General features: G+C 36.0%; 1 protein-coding gene across 1 annotated transcript in view; it reads right to left on the bottom strand.

Annotated features, from left to right (window-relative positions):
• Nucleotides 1–10,505: 10,505 nt before the first annotated feature.
• Alg13 (ALG13, UDP-N-acetylglucosaminyltransferase subunit) overlaps nt 10,506–17,148 on the bottom strand; it is a 72,124-nt gene continuing 65,481 nt past the window's right edge. Inside the window, exons 26-27 of the mRNA XM_013025844.1 lie at nt 15,478–15,658; nt 10,506–11,381 (exon numbers count right to left, since the gene is read on the bottom strand). Coding sequence (XP_012881298.1) covers nt 11,116–11,381; nt 15,478–15,658 — 447 coding nt within the window. The 3' untranslated portion in view covers nt 10,506–11,115. The remainder of the gene's footprint in view (nt 11,382–15,477; nt 15,659–17,148) is intronic.

Genomic DNA, 17,148 nt, shown 5'->3' with positions numbered 1-17,148 from the left:
GACATAGAGTTATGTACATATATAACAAGCCCTAGTAGATTCATGGAACTATATATGGGACCCAAAGTCTACTGTTTTCAAGGAAAACACTGTTTATACATTAAACTAATTATTTCCCACATCTTAACAATACTTTGTGTGAATACAAAGGCACAAATTTAAAAATAAAGTTACAATATTTCTGGTAATTATTTTACACCTTATAACAACCAAGCAATACCCTCTGGGAAAAAAAAAAGTTTTGTTTTTTAACCAACATTAGCACAATAGATTCCTTAATGCAGAGTCTAACACTATCTGAAACAGCCATAAGTTTGGCTCTTGGAGATTAACAATATATAGTCTAGAAAAGTGAGGGGGGGGGAGACAAAGAAAGCTATGTGTCATCTTATTCTTATAAATGTAACAATAGGAATCCTTCTAAATTCTTAACCATTTCTGGTGCTAGTGAAATGAAGGAATTTTCAAGCAATGCAATTATGTCTCTGAAGAACCTCTGATAGTGTACTTTATTTGAATTGATTCCCATCTCTATTCCTAGTACTGGTGGATGATGATGATCAATGTTCCTCATAGAGAAGAGGTAAATCAGGGGAGGAACAGGAGGAAGTGAAGCTCTTTAAAAATCCCCCACAAAACTCAGATCCAGGAAAAAGGAATGAAGAGAATGCTACATCAAGATCCATTTGGCAAGTATTTGTCCCAAGATAATTCCTTACTCTTGTCTTAGGTGATCATTTATTCAAATCCAACTTCTCCTTTGATTCACTAAATGGGACTGTCATAAATGGCTCTGTCACTAGAACAGGTGACTTTCCATAAGGAAGGTTCCTAAACTTACAGAATCAATTTTTACGACTGTCAAATTTATTTTTAAAAATAATAAAACCAGGATTCCATTTCTAACTCACATTGATAGTACCAAATAAACCAATATATAGCCCTATTTCATAAAAAAGCATGTCCTCTTCATAAATCAGTTTGTTAGAGAAGCGCTCCAAAATAGTCCTCTCAGTAATGTCTACAGAGAAGCTATAAATCACAGTAGCCAATCTGTACTACTCAGTTATGTCTACAGAGAAGCTATAAATCACAGTAGCCAATCTGTACTACTGAAAGAAACTAGTGTCATATTTCATGGGAGTACATTCCTTTTCAGAGCTTCTTGTTTGACTTGGACTTCACTACTTATGTTGAGACCTCTTTTAGAATGGGGGCTAGTTTCCATTCTGATGAAAACATCTTTATTAATCCAGGATTTAAAAAAAATGAAAGGAAAGGATATTTGTGCTTACCGTTCTACACTCCTAATCAGCAACTACTTAAAGACATATTTCAAGACTGGGGGTATAGTTTGGTGGCAGAGTAACTGCCTACTAGCATGAGACCCTGGGTTCCATGCCTAGCACCACACATATTTAAAAAAGGTATAATAAAGGCTATATAAAATATTTGAGCATGTCCTGATTACAGAGAAGGTATAAGTCAATTTCAGAGTAAATCTGTAAACAAAAAGAACAATAAATGAGAACCTTAGCTGGGTACCTGGTGGCTCATGACTCTAATCCTAGCTACTCAGGAAGCTGAGATATGAGGATTGCAGTTTGAAGCCAGCTCAAGCAGCAAAGTCTGTAAGACTGTTATCTCCAATAACCACCAAAAAGCCAGAAGTGGAACTGTGGCCCAAGTGGTAGAGCTCTAGCTTTGAATACAAAAGGAGGAATAATGCCCAGGCCCTGAGTTCAAGCCCCAGGATTGGTACATTGAAAAAGAGAGACTCAGAGTATTGACTACAATCTTATATTTTATGAATAGAAATAATAAGAGGGAAGGAGTGGGTGTCCAAAGAAGGTCACACAGCTGGTCAATGGACTCAAGTTTTCTGTACCAAAGAAACAAGATATTACCAACCAAGCTTGTATACATTATTTATAAGATGTGAAAATGAAATAGCCACTATACAAATACTCATTTTCCTATAATGCTGTCATTACAAAATTTTATGCTGTCATATTTAAATGTGAAATAAAAATATAAAGTAAAAAAGTCATAAGAAAAAGATTTACTAATCACAAACAATATCCATGTCATCATTCACAGTTGGATTTCTTGTAACTTCTGCACATTAGATTCAGTTCTTTGATCTCAAAATTACTCTGTTAAAATATCTCCTTCACTGACAGAAAAATGATTCTGCAGCAGAAGAATTGATTGTGGAAGATGTAAAAATTTAAATGGACATAAATGGTCCAAGTTAGTAAAGTTTGGTAGCACATGATACCGCCCCGCCCCCAGTAGCATGAGGAGACTGAGGAAGGAGGATTAAGAGGCCAGACTGTATGTAATACATAGTATCATTTTATATGAAAAATGCTTCTAGCAACACTTCTGCCTTTAAGAAAAATTCCCAGTTCTGTCTGATGTAATCATTTTCCATTCCACGGAGCCCTAATTTAGACTTCATCAGCGAAATATAAAACATCTAAGCATCTGTCTGCAATTTAATTAAAGGACTTTAAAAGATTTAGTCTCCATCTTTTCTTCTATGGCAGTACTAGGGTGTTCTACTACTTAAGCGATGCCTCCAGTCCTGTATTGCTCTGGTTAATTTCAAGATAGAGTCTCAATTTTTTTGCCTAGGCCAGCATAGACTATGATTCTTCTATGTATATTTCCCATTACAGCTGGGATGAGAGGTATACACCACCATCCTCAGCATTTTCTGCTGAATGGAGTCTCACAAATATTTTGCCCAGGCTGAACTGGAAACACAATCCTCCTGATCTCTGCCTCCTGTATAGCTTTAATGGCAGGTACATGTCACTGTAGCTATTGGTTGAAATAATATCTCATGAACCTTTTGCCCAGGCTGATATTGAGCCATTACCTTACTGATCTTCACTTCTGGGATAGCTAGGATTATAGGCATGGGGGCATCCTTCATATTTTGAATGACTTAATAAACAAATGCTATTTACAAAATGAACTTTATAGTTCCAGGGCAATACAAGCTTCCTCTCAACACTTCAATTGGAATTTTAGAGAAAAATAGGAATTTATACCTTAGCCAGAAAATAAAAATAACCATTTTGTATTGGTGTGGCATTGTGTGGAGGACTGAAGTTGTGTTTTGACTTAGTTTTAGTAGCAGAGATCTTGGTTTGTTAAATTATCTGGTAAAAAGCATTTGAATTATGCAGAAATCCCCTTGTTTAAAAGTACATAAGAGAAACTGAGCATATTACTTGAGTCAAGTTTTCCAAAGTATCAATTTTTATAGACTAGTCAATGCAAATGATGTAATTGTTTAGATCATTCAAATAAACCTCTTCAAACCTACTTTACAGCTCTCCCTAACTGCAATTCCTGGAAGCTTTGCCTCAAAACTATGTATATTTTAGGTTATGTCTTTTGCCTGTTTAATTGCTCCAAATATCCACTTTGTTGGAATAGAACTAACCATTAGGAACTGAGTATTCCAAGCCAATGTGAGCCCTATTTTAGCATAGAGAAATGTTGTTTCAATTGTATTGCCAGTGACCACTTTAAAGGTACCTTTTCCCAACACATGTGGATTTGGCTTGCTTTGCTTTTTGGAAAATGTAAGTAAAAACTCTGTGTGTGTGTGTGTGTGTGTGTGTGTGTGTGTGTGTGTGTGTATACCAACACATGAAATCATAATAGCATTTGATTATTTTGGCCTTGATATTTTATGCCTTTTTGTAATTACTACATCATTTTGTGGGTAGAGGAGGAAAAACTTCTCAATGGAAAGATGCTTCCTAAGATGTGATAAGGAATTTCTAACTGAACTGCCACAAGAACATCCTCTATTATAGGAGAACTATTATATTGATAGGTATCAGGATTCAGGCTTTCTAGTTTTAAGAAAAAATATTTAGGTAGGAAAAATGTCCATAATTTTTGGCAAAGATATTGATAATGTCCACATGTGACTTAGAATACTCCCCAGTATGCTGCTTGATGGTCCAAAGAAGGTACTAGTGAGTGGCTTCTGAGAGTTTTGCTTACAAAAAATGGAATATGGGGAAACAGAGGAGTTAAGTGTTGGAATGATACAGGTAGCAAAGCAGGAAGATATAGTATCTTTAAGCTGTGTATTTGTATTACTTCCAACTCTAAACTAGATTTGTTTTTCAGAGTTGTTAGCTTATTCCATCTGAGTTGTCATCTTTTTCTTTTCTTTTGCCATGTTTTTAGCCTAGGTGGCTATTTTGGAGATGGAAAGTAATCTGTCCTATCCAGGTTGGCCTTGAACTGCTATCCACTGGGTGTTAGCCTCCTATAGAGCTATATAGACATGAGCCAACAGCATCTACATCTTTTTATAAAGATAAGACATCAATGTTTGTATTAGCTGAGAAACATATACATAATAATCAGTTATATGAAAAGAATCATATTTAAATTCAAAATTAGGATTAATTCCTTTACAGGCCAACAGATAGTTTTCTTATCTGATATGGAATGTTGTGACATCTCTGTAGAGGCTTCCTATCAACACACAAATGACAAAATCTGTACTAAGAACCCACAACTTTAGAAAGTTGTAATCAACACTTGTCCTCCCAAAAGACTTCCTTACAACTCCAAATGACTTGATAGAAACAAAAACAGCGACTGAAGTAGATGAATATTGCTTGCAATGAGAAAGGGCATTTTAATTATTTGTAACCTATCTTTGCAACCTACCCTTTGACTTTAGAAAGCTTCACAATGTAACATCCTAGTAGCTGTACCTCAACATATACAACATACATGGCATGTACAAACACACACTGCTCAAGGCACTGCCCTGAGTGGTACTTGAATAAATAGGTAGCAGGGCACCTTTTACTTAAACTGACAGTTGCCAATCACTTGCAAGTACCATTAACCTAGATTTGCTCATTTTATACCTTTTCCCATAAAATGCTAAGTGGCTGCAGTGGAAAAATGGCAGCAGTTAGCTGAATTTTCAGATAATCTGGCAAATCCCATGTTTAGACCAGGAAATGGTGTTTTTTGTACAATTTATGTTATTTAAAGCACAGCTATATCACTTTTTGAACAAACTTTTAAGACCTTAAAAATAGTTTATGAAACAATCATTTTAAATAACCACGGTAAACTGCTGAGTAGTAACTATATTTGGCATATTTGAGCAGAAGCATAATTCTCAACTTGTTCAGCAGGATCACTGAAATCAATGGCACTAAAATGAAACTTGTGTGACTTCATAGAGACTTCTAAGACCCAAATGGTTAACACATCAACCTGTTGTTTTGTTAATGTTAAAGGAAATCCAATTTTATAAATCACTCTCTTTCAAATAACTGCTCAAGCCAGGTGCTGATGGCTCACCACTCTAGTCCTAGCTACACAGGAGACTGAGGTCTGAGGATTGTGGTTTGAAGCCAGCTAGGGCAAAAAAGTCTGTGAAACTCTTACCTCCAATCAAGCATGAAAAAAGATGGAAGTAGAGCTGCAGCTCAAGTGGTAGAGTGCTAGCCTTTGGCACAAAAGCTCAGGGGCAGCACTCGGCCCTGAGTTCAAGCCCCAGGACGGGCACCGGAAAAAAAAACCCCAAACCTATTCAAATTAGTTCTTTAACATAGTAAATGTAAAACCTGTTCAAATTAGTTCTTTAACATAGTAAAAGTAAAGCCATATAATTTCCGCTTTCAACTGCAAAGACAGACCTTTTCCCAGATAGTACCATTAAGGATAAACACACCCTTTTCAAGGGAAAATTCATTGGTCTTGTTTCTCCTAACAAAGGAATGAACACTTAAGAGTTGGTGTTTAGAAGACACTAAGGTTTTAACTTTTCACAGGATTCTACTTCTTCAAGAATACTGAAAAATTGGGTTAAAATTGAGGATGGGGGTCTTTCTAGTGGAAGCAATGTATGTAATTTGGAGCTACAGGCAAACTTGATAGCAAGAGAGAAATACTCTAAAATATAGGCTATGCTTAACTCACTTTCTCAGCCTAGTTGGCATCCTGTTGCATATTACCACATAGAAAATGTGTCCATTTAAGGCTAAATTTTATCTCTCCTGAGCTTAATTCATGAAAGGAAAAGTTCCAAATGTGTTTGTGAAAATGGCTTTTTGGCTTTGCAGACTATTTTAAAAGCTAAAATTTCTGAGTAACTACTTTTGTTTAATTTCTGTAAAATGTGAAAAGTTAATGTCAACCTTAACTGTGTTAAAAGAACCTTGTACAATAATTTTGTGTATTTTAGCTTCAGTATAAACAAAATAAAGCATTTGTTTTTTCCTCCCAAAATGTATGGCTACTTAAAAATGCTTTGTTCCTCCCTTTTCCAATGTAATCATTTATAGTTAATGATTATTAATAAACATTATGAACAACAGTGGATTTCACATAATTTAACCAGCAGAAATAATAACTGGAGATTTCAGAATCCAAACTATTTTGAAAAGGGCATGGCTGAGATTTAATTTCTATCTTTCCCATTAAACAAGGTTATGATTATTACTTAACAATTTAATTATCATTCATAAAGCGTTGAGATGATGAAGGGACCAACACAAGTATAAAATTAGTTACAGCCAGGCACTGGTGGCTTACACCTGTAATCATAGCTACTCAGTAGTCATAGATGTTGAGGATCATGTTTCAAAGGTACCCAGGGCAGGAAAGTCTGTAGGACCAGAAAATTGGAAGTGGAGCTGTGGCTCAAAGTGGTACAGCATTTTCCTTGAGCAGAAAAGCTGAGGGACAGCACCCAGGCCCTGAGTTCAACCCCCATAACCAAACAAAATACAAAACTATAATGAGTCAGGAGGCTGAGATCTGAGGATTGTTGTTCAAAGTCAAGCTGGAGTAGAATAATCTCTGAGATTCTTATCTCCAATTAACCACGGAAAAAGTGAAGTAGAAGCATAACTCAAGTGGTAGCCTTAAGCAAAAAAATGCTTAGAGACAGTGCTCAGGCTCCACCAGCAAAAAAGAAAACCATAGCTTAAAACACTCAAAAACATTCACAGGCCTGAGCCTAAGAAATTATCTTATTACTGAGTTTTATAGTATGATGTGTTTTGTATGAAACAATTTGAATCTATTGAGTCAGTTGAGGTTGTTAATCTGGTTATGATTAGTAAAATCTGAACACATTTAAATATTTTAAGTATCAGTTGATATTTCTTTTTAATATTTTTTGAAGTAACAGATTTCAGTGATTATCTTCCCTCTAATTCAGATTGTGAAGTCATCTTATTACATTTGACTAATTAAACTTTTAGGCCAGAGCATCATATAGCATTCCAGAACAGCTTATTTTTAGCTAAATAACTCATCTGTAGGTTCTGGCCTAATTATTTTCAGCATAAAGGAGTGTATATAATTTTTATCCTAGTTACTATGAAGGGCAATTCAAAAAGCAGTCAAATATCGGACAAAAATTTCCAACCAGCATAAAGTACTCTAATGCAATAATGAAATTGATCTGAATATACTTCTCAAAGGAATGTATACATCTAGTGCATGAGTACATGAAAAAATGCTTTACATGAAAAATATAATAAAGGAAATGCAAATTAAAATGGCAGTAAACCACAACTTACTACACATTTTCTAGAATGACTTTAAAAATAAAAGGATACGGCCAAATTGACAAATTGAATTCTCATTTGTTGCTGATCAGTCTAAAATTACACAAGCCCACTATGGGATAATGTCTAGTAGTTGTTTGTAGCTGGCACAGGCCTGTAATCCTAGCTGAATTTTCAGGAAGCTGAGATTAAAGGATCATGGTTCAAAGCCAGCCTGGGCAGAAGAGTCTCTAAGCCTATCTTCAGTTAACCACTAGGACACCAAAAATGGCACTGTGGCTCAAAGTGGTAGAGCATTAGTCTTAAGCAAAAGAGCTCAGGGACAGCACCCAGGCTGAGTTCAAACCCCACAACTGTCAAAAAGAAAGAACCCCCTAAAAAATGGCTTAAAAAGAGGGAAAGGTATCAGAGTGTAATAGAGCAAGTGAAATTGATTAAAGTACATTATATACATGTATGGAAATACCACAATAAGACTCATTTGTACAATAAATATTAATATACTAAATTAAAAAATAAAAGCCCATTTTCTCTCATAAGGTACTGATGAACCTTATGACAACCTATCCAAAACTTTATAAAGATTTGATTTTAATTTAAAAATCTATTTTTAAAAACTTGAACTCTTACTAACTTCATAAGCAAACTTTTTTCCAGATGACCAGAAATCAAGATAATTTTCTTTTTTTTTAATTTAAATTTTAATTTTTTGTGAACATATCCTCAAAGAAACAACTGCCCAATAAATAAGTGGGCGAAAGACTTAAAGAGAAACTTCTCTGAAGAAGAAAGAAGGATGGCTAACAGACACATGAAGAAATGCTCAACCTCCCTAGCCATAAAAGAAATGCAAATCAAAACAACATTGAGATACCACCTCACCCCAGCTAGAATGGCTATAATCAAGAACTTTAACAACAACAGATGCTGGAGGGGATGTGGACAGAAGGGAACCTTACTTCATTGTTGGTGGGAGTGTAAACTTGTTCAACCACTTTGGAAAGCAGTATGGAGGTTCCTGAAAAGACTTCACATAGAGCTCCCCTATGACCCAGCAATCCCACTTTTGGGCATTTTCCCCAAATGTTTACAAACAAGACTACACTAAAGCTACTAGCACAACTATATTTATTGCAGCATTATTTACCATAGCTAAGATAATTTTCTTATATCATTTAGAATTTCCAACGTACACAAAAGTAAAAGTATATTGGACCAAAACTTCAATGGTTATTTAACAATGATACACAATCTTTCTCCTACAAACCTATTCCCAACATGAAGCATTCCCAAACAATCTAAGGTAGATTTACCAAACAAAATTACTTGAACTGAATCTTTCTTTTTTTTTGGGGGGGGGGGGTCGTGGGGCTTGAACTCAAGGATTGGGCACTGTCCCTGCGTTCTTCAGCTCAAGTCTAGTACTCTACTGCTTGAGACACAGTGTCATTTCCGGTTTTCTAGTGGTTTATTGGAGATAAGAGTCTCAGACTTTGCTGCCTGGGCAGGCTTTGAACCGCGATCCTCAGATCTCAGCCTCCTGAGTAGCTAGGATTACAGGCGTGAGCTACCAGCTCCCGGTTGAAGTGAATCTTTTTGAAGTTATATTCCCCATGACTAAAATATATTGCAGGGAAAATGGCCTGATAATTTAGGTAGGAGGGAAGGTAGGTATTCTAGACAGATAGCTTCCACTGAAAGTTAATAGTCTATGTAGGATGGGAGGAAACGGAAACCAGGGGATTGTTGTTTGCTACAGTGGGTCTCATAAATGAACACACTTACAACTTACCCCACCAACAAAGAAAGCTGGAAGGGGAGCTCTGACTCAAGTAGCAGAATGCTATCCTTGAGCAAAAGAAGCTCAGGTACAGAGTCTAGGCACTAAGTTCAAGGCCCAGGAGTGGAATAAAAACAAGTTACAAAGAGATTATTCCATATTATAACCTTAACCAAAAACTTTATATAAAACAAACTGTAGGAAGGACAAAATGACACCCTACAAGGTTAAACGAGATATTAAAATATTAGCATACACACAGTTGGCATTTTTTGGTGGTACTGAAATTTGAACTCAGGTCCTCATGCTTGTTAGGCATGTATACTACCATTGAGCCACACCTCTCACCCCTATACAGTTTGGCTGTTGGAAAGATAAGTGTATTATCATGATCATCCATTAAATTTTTCAGATATCAATTGGTAGATGAAGGCATTCTTAAAATTCAAGGATATAAAACAACAACAACAACAACTACAACAAATGGTGAGTAGTGTGTCTATTACGAATCAGAATCCTGTAAGTAGTTTGATGGTCTATTTGGGAATCATTGTCAATCATGTTGAGGCTAGAGGACTGAAGACGTACCTTCTCTATAAAGTATTACACTTTATTACTGTTCAAGCACCTCAAGAAATAGGTCTAAAATAGTTCCTTTTACCTGGGGAAAAACTGCAAAGTGAAAAAAGATAGACTGCTTCACAAGTATAAATGTGGGTTATTTTGATAGTTGAAAGATAAAGGCAAAAAAGAATGATAAAGTATGTTTCACAGGAAGTCAGAGTTATCAGGCCTTGAGAGATTTTAACTAGAATAGAAAAATTTACAAGATATGAACAACTTTTGGAAGTATGACACATTGAGAAAGTCTATGTTAAAGTTCTATAAGAGGGTAGTAACTTTTTTTAAATAAAAAACAAAAACAAAACCAGAAATACAGCATGGTACTATGTATTGCAATGACCTGAGATTCAAAACATTTCAAGTGGTCCTGCAAATAAATACTCTCCTCCAGTTCAATCTTTAAATTCTTATTTTTTTGCAACCAAAATGACAGAGAAAACATTTTGAAACAAATGTCTGGTAGTATATGCTTTGCTACCATGAAAATGAAGAAAAGAAGAAAATCACACTCATTTATGGCAATTTTAAATGCTAGTTTTTATTTACTGGTAATTGTGCAAAAACACCAATTTAATACTGCACAGAAAAACAATCATGTAAATCAAAAATTAAGCAGTAAATATGGAATAAATTTTAAACCAAGCACCATGTTCCTTCAAAACTGATATCACAGAATACAACTCCAGTCATATAATTAAAATAAATCTGGAGAACTCTCTCAGTTAATATTTAGTAGCTAGAATCAAAGGCTCTATGCTTTGATGCTTTACTTTCCAGGAAAGTAGAAATAATTCTAATTTTGAGCAGTTTAATACACTCAAAATAACAAAGGAAATAATTGGTATAATTTATTCCATTTGTCAATTGGCATTATCAACTAATACAATGTTGACAAGCTGGCTGATAGAAAAATAATATAAGGCTAGTTATACATCCTTCTCAATTTTCTTATTCAAAAACTCAAAAGTAACATTCTTCATTTTAAAGGACTACTTTAAATTTAAAAAATCTTAAAGATAGATACAATAGCGTAAGCACTTTTACCACCAAAATTATTTATACATAGGAGACCTTAAGAAAAAAAAAGCAATCAAAAGGCAGTGCAATAATACTTCATACTGCTGAATCTTACATATTCTGAGGTATGTAATGAGAAGCCAAGTGAGGTGAAGCAGTATAGCCAACTGGGACAGGATTTATAGCACCATGGATTTGCGAAGAACCACCATATGTTGCACCAACAGGATGCCAATTGGTAACATAGGGATAATCTGGCATAACAGGAAAGCAGGAATCAAAACCTGGCAAAGGGGGTTGTCCATAATGATCTGACATTACTGGATAATAGACTGTTCCATGAGGGATAGATACAGGGTCAGGATTTGGAATAATATCTGAAACAAAAAATGAATTCAATATATTATACAAAAATGTACTAGCAAATAAATGGATACTCTTACAAGTAAAAATTAAAAGTTACTAATTGTGAGATCACAGAAACTAAAGCAGAAACACATTAGATATATGCAATAGTGTCCACAGTGACCTACCGAAAGATTACATGAAAATATCCCAATAAAAAAGCTTATGTGCTGGACACTGATGGCTCATGCTTGTAATCCTAGGTACTCAGTAGGCTGAGTTCTGAAGATCACAGTTTCAAAACCAGCCTAGGAATGGAAAGTCCATGAGACTCTTATCTCCAATTAACCAGAAAACAGGAAGTGGCACTGTGGCTCAAGTGGTAGAGCGCTCTCCTTGAGCTGAAGAGCTGAGGGGCAATGCCCAAGCTCAGAGTTCAAGCCTTATGACCACCACCACCAACAACAAGGCTTATGTTGTTTATATATAAGCAAAAATGCATAAATATTCTCCAGTATTATTCTAGTAATCTAGTTGACTAAAATTTAGAAGAGGTGGCTATAGTTATTACCTTATTGTTTTACAGTATTAGCACATGAACTCTAAATAGTTAATTTTGTACCACTTTAGCAATGACAAAATTCCCAAGTAGCTATACCATTTGGTCTATATTTGAAGAGATAGTTCTGAAAAATTCCTAAAGGATCTTCTCACAAGTGTTATCCTAGCATCAAATTGGGCACTGGTGGCACTCTATAATCCTAGATACTAAGTACACTGGTATCTGGAGGATCACAGTCCTCCTGTTCAGCCAGGCAGAAAAGATTCCATCTCCAAATACTAAGAAAAAAAAGGCAAAGCTAGAGGCATGGTTCAATTGGAAGAGCTCAAAACGAGCAAGCAAGTCAAACAAGTAGAAGGGCTCTGAGCTCAACTTCTAGTACTACCCAAAAAAAAAACCCTATCATGTTAATTTTGTATCAGATTTTCTGCCACCAATCACTTTTGGCGGAAACAGATGTTATTCTGACTTTACTATATTGACTATACAAACTAATCAAAAAGGACTCTTTCATTACTTAGGCTAACATAGGCTAACATTTTGTAAAATTAAAAGTGCTAGTCTCTTTGTTTTCTATAATTATAAACAGCTCTTAAAAAGGTACATTGTAGCTGGGTACCAATGCTCAAGCCTGTAATCCTAGCTACATAGAGGCAGCCGAGACATCTGAGGATTGCAGTCCAATATCAGCTAGGGAAAAATCCCAAGAGCTTTTTCTAAGTAACTAGTAAAAAGCCAGATGTGGAGATGTTTCACACTGGTAGAGTATTAGCCTTGAGAAGAAAAAAAAAAGGTCAAGGCACTGAGGTTGGCACACAGGAAAAAATAAACAAAAAAAATAAACTGTACAAAAATATACTGAAGATTAACATTTTTATTACCACTTCACACCAGCACACTAGGGATAACAGCATCTCAGACTAGTAACATCTGCAAACCAGTAACATGATTTAAAGAGGGAAGAAGAAGAGAAATCAGCATTCCTAGTATGGCACTAGGAATAGTATACATGAGGGCTTAAAACAGATTTTTTAAGCACTTATATTTTTACTATCTTTAGTTCAAGGATACAAACCATATGTCAGTTTATGAGTACACTCATCTAGATCAATTTCCTATTTCCTATTCCTATTCTATCAGTTTTAGGGAGAATGAGTAAGTAGCCAAAATCACCAACAGTGAGTAGCAATGCTGGAATGTGAAACAAATTTGGTTACTTCTTACCATTTCTTCTACCTTACACTTCTTTTTAAGAAGGCAAATTCAAAGATCCTACTCTAAATTCATCCAAATACTTCCTCATTCTATTATACTGTGAACGCATATTATGAAGTTTTTGATCTCATAATCCCTTTACACTTAAAAAATTGAGAATACCAAATAGCTTTCGTTTATGTAAGATATAGTTAATATTTACTGTTAGGAATTTAAATGAGAGGTAAAATAGTAATCCATATAGCAGGCATATTACATGCTAACATTTTTAATAAAATTAAGCACTTTCCAAAACAACAAAACAAGGAAGAGTATGATTATGCTGTGCCTGTACAAATTTCTAAAGCATGACTAAATAGAAGATACCAGGATTCCCATAGTGCTCCTGCTATTTAATCTATTGTATATTGTTTTAAAGTATATGAAGAAATCTGGCCACATACAGCTAAGTTATCAGCAATGATGTTGAGGTTTTTTTTTTAATAATAAAGCTTTTCAGGTTATTGAAGATATTCTTTGGTGCTTCACAAAAAGAACAGAAGTGGTAGTTTTTCTAAGACCAGTAGTAATGTGGACTTTCCATATTCTGTTACATTAAAATTATTATTAGAAGTGGCACTGTGGTAGAGTACTAGCCTTGAGCAAAAGAGCTCAGGGACAGTCCCCAGGCCCTAAGTTCAAGCCCCATAAGTGACAAAAAATCAATTATTATGTGCTAACCTTGAGATAGTTCTTTTACAAAATTGGAGGTGGCTAACATCATACATGGGTAATTGGGAACATTTAAGCTGTGCAGATCTTGCAAATGTGGGCATATTTCACCATACAATTTTTAAAAACCTACATTGACTAATCGTCCCACCTAGCTAAAAATCTTCTAATGGGTTTCACATACTGGGTGCTGATAAGCTCATGATAGCATACTTGTTTACCCCAAACTCAAATTTCTATTAGAAATATGTAACATTCTTTGATAACAAATATTACTAGATGCTTTTCCTTAAATGGCAGGCTCATTTTCTTCATTTGAGAAAATGATGGGTAGAACAAGTATGTCTGAAAAGCTAGTGTCTATCACTCATTCTTTCAAGTAAAAAAGTGTTCTATGCAGTTAGCTAGTAATTCAGTAATACACGTCATTTTCTTTAAATTTATCATCACATTTCTGTTTGTAGAAGTGTTTTATGAGTTGTTCCCATTTTATTACAAAGAGTATTATGCACAATTGCTTAAGGACAAAGATTTAGTAAAAAGAACACCTCTCTAGGAGCTGATGACTCATGCCTACAATCCTACCTCCTCAGGAGGCTGAGATCTGAGGACTGTTGTTCAAGGCCAGTCCTGGCAGGAAAATCTATAGGACGTTTATCTCAACTAAACTACCAAAAAAGCAAAAAAAAAAAAAAAGGGCTGGAAAGAAGCTCAGTGGTAAGAGTGCTGCCTTGCATGCATAAAGTCCTGGGTTTGATTCCTCAACACCACATAAGCACACACACAAAAAAAGCCATAAGTGGCACTGTGGCTCAAGTGGTAGAGTGCTAGCCTTGAGCTGAAGAGTTGAGTGACAGCACCCAGGCCCACAGTCAGGCCCCACAACCGACAGAAAAAGGGGAAAAAAAGCAAAGAAGTGAAGTTGTGGCTTTCTCAAGTGGTAGTGGTATCATTGAGCAAAAGAAGCTCAGGGAAAGCTCAGGCACTTTAGGTAAAGCACAAGGACTGGCACCTCCACCAACTAAAAGAACATCTCTGATGAATCAAAAAGATAAATTGCTATTTGACACATTATGATGATGATGGTGGTGGTGGTGGTGATGGTGATGATGTGAGTCCTGGGGCTTGAACTCAGGGCCTGAGCACTGTCCCTGAACTTATTTTGCTCAAGGCTAGCACTATATCACTTAAGCCACATTGCTACATCTAGCTTTTTCTGTTTATGTGCTACTGAGAAATCGAACCCAGGGCTTCATACATGCTAGGCAAGCTCTCTACCACTAAGCCACATTCCCAGCCCCAATATTTGACATTTTTGTACTCAAAGTTCGTGGCAATGAGAAAGATAACGATTACTAGCATAGTCTGGAGGAATTACCCCGATTTGTTGTTAGGTAACAATAGTGTGAATCACCAATAATCTTTACATCTGAATGCAAATGTAAGGCAGTGAAAGGAAACAAAATCAAAATATTAATGTGAATACTTCTGGCCTCATGAATCCCTTTAAAGAGTTTCACAAACCCCAAAGGAACCAGAAATCATGCTTTCAGAATTGCTAGACATCTGAAGGCTATAATTAAATTGTACACAATAAAATTCAATTGCCTTTCTTGCTGGCAATCTCATTTGATACTCACCATTTGTTGATGTTTCTGCCTGTGTACCATCTGCTATCTCTACCTCATTGTACAAGTGAGGAGGAGCAGTTTGGTCTACCAGAGGTGACTCAGAACAGATTGGAAGATTGTCTACATGAAGTTGCTGTGGCTGCATTTGTGGCATGTAGAACATGGAATGCCAGTAGTTATGGTGATAGCACTGGAGCAAGAAAGGAAAATGACATAAACAAATGAACACTTATTGTAAACCTTGCTACTCATGATTGGGAGGATCATGACTTGAAGGAAGCCCAGAAAGAATTCTGGGAGATTCCATCTCAAATAGAACCAATAGAAAAAAACCTTTTCATTTAGATAAACATCATTTTATATGATCATATGTGCATAGCTACTGAACCTTTGTGATCTTCTCCTAAGAATATACTACCATAGTTTCACTATGTGACTGTTAAAAGTCCTGTATGATTTATCATGTCCAAGTGTATTTTTTGTCTTTTACATTCCAATGTGTTTACTTGTACATTTAAAGGTACTTTCTAGTTACAACAAATGAGGGTACACATGCAGCCTATGTTTCTTTGGGTCTGCCTTAGTTAATGTAATTTTTTACAAGTCTTTCCATTTCTTTAAGGATGGTACAATATCATTCTTTCTGATGGAAGCACAGAATCCACTGTGTATATGTGGTGTGTGTGTGTACATATATACATATATATGTACACACACACATTATTCTTAATCCATTCATCTATTGAGGGGCATCGGGGTTGAATCCATATCTAGGCTATGGTAAAAAAAAATGCATGGGGCTGGGAAGGTGGCTCAGTGGTAGAGCACTTGCCTTGCATGCCTGAGGCCCTGGGTTCGATTCCTCAGCACCACATAAGCAAAAAGAAGCCGGAAGTGGTGCTGTGGCTCAAGTGGTAGAGTGCTAGCCTTGAGCTGAAGAGCTGAGGGACAGTGCCCAGGCCCAGGTAGAGTGCTTGCCTAGTATGTATGAAGTCCGGGTTTAATTCCTCAGTATCCTCAGTACTACATACACAGAAAAAGTCAGAAGTGGTGCTGTGACTCAAGTAGAGTGCTAGCCTTGAGCAAAAGAAGCTCAGGGAGAGTGTCCAGGCTTTGAGTTCAAGCTGTGGGACTGGCAAAAAAAAAAGGTGTATATATGCTGGGCCCCGGTGGCTCACAACTTTACTTGTAGTGACTCAGGAGGCAGACATTGGAAAGCCAGCCTGGGTAGGAAAGTCTGTGAGACTCTTCTGTAATTAACTACCAAAAAGCCAGAAATGGTGCTGTGGCTCAAAGTAGTAAAGCACTAGACTTGAGCACAAAAGCATCCAAGCCCTGAATTCAAGCTCCAGAACCAGTATCAAAAATAAAGTGTAAATAATTCATCAATTCTTTAAATTACACTTACAGAAAATATAGAGTTGTATTTTTGAGGAAGATGGGTTTCTAATGATGTGTCAGGTTTTAGGGAAATTAGGAAATACAAAACATCTGAGCATTATCCAGGAGACTATAGTTTATTACAGGCTGCCAAATCTAAACATGCATCTTCTTTTACAGTAAATATGTCAATTTTTTATAAGTCAAATGTATTTCATCAAAGTATACAATAACAGAGCTGTTGTCTCAAATTAGTAACATCTTTCAGTGGTATTAACACACTTGCTAATACCCACATTG

This window comes from Dipodomys ordii, unplaced genomic scaffold (assembly GCF_000151885.1).
Source record: "Dipodomys ordii isolate 6190 unplaced genomic scaffold, Dord_2.0 Scaffold88, whole genome shotgun sequence".
In the NCBI taxonomy this organism is placed as follows: Eukaryota; Metazoa; Chordata; class Mammalia; order Rodentia; family Heteromyidae; genus Dipodomys; species Dipodomys ordii.
Note: the sequence above shows the minus strand (reverse complement) of the source record. Positions and strands in the feature narration are given on the sequence as shown.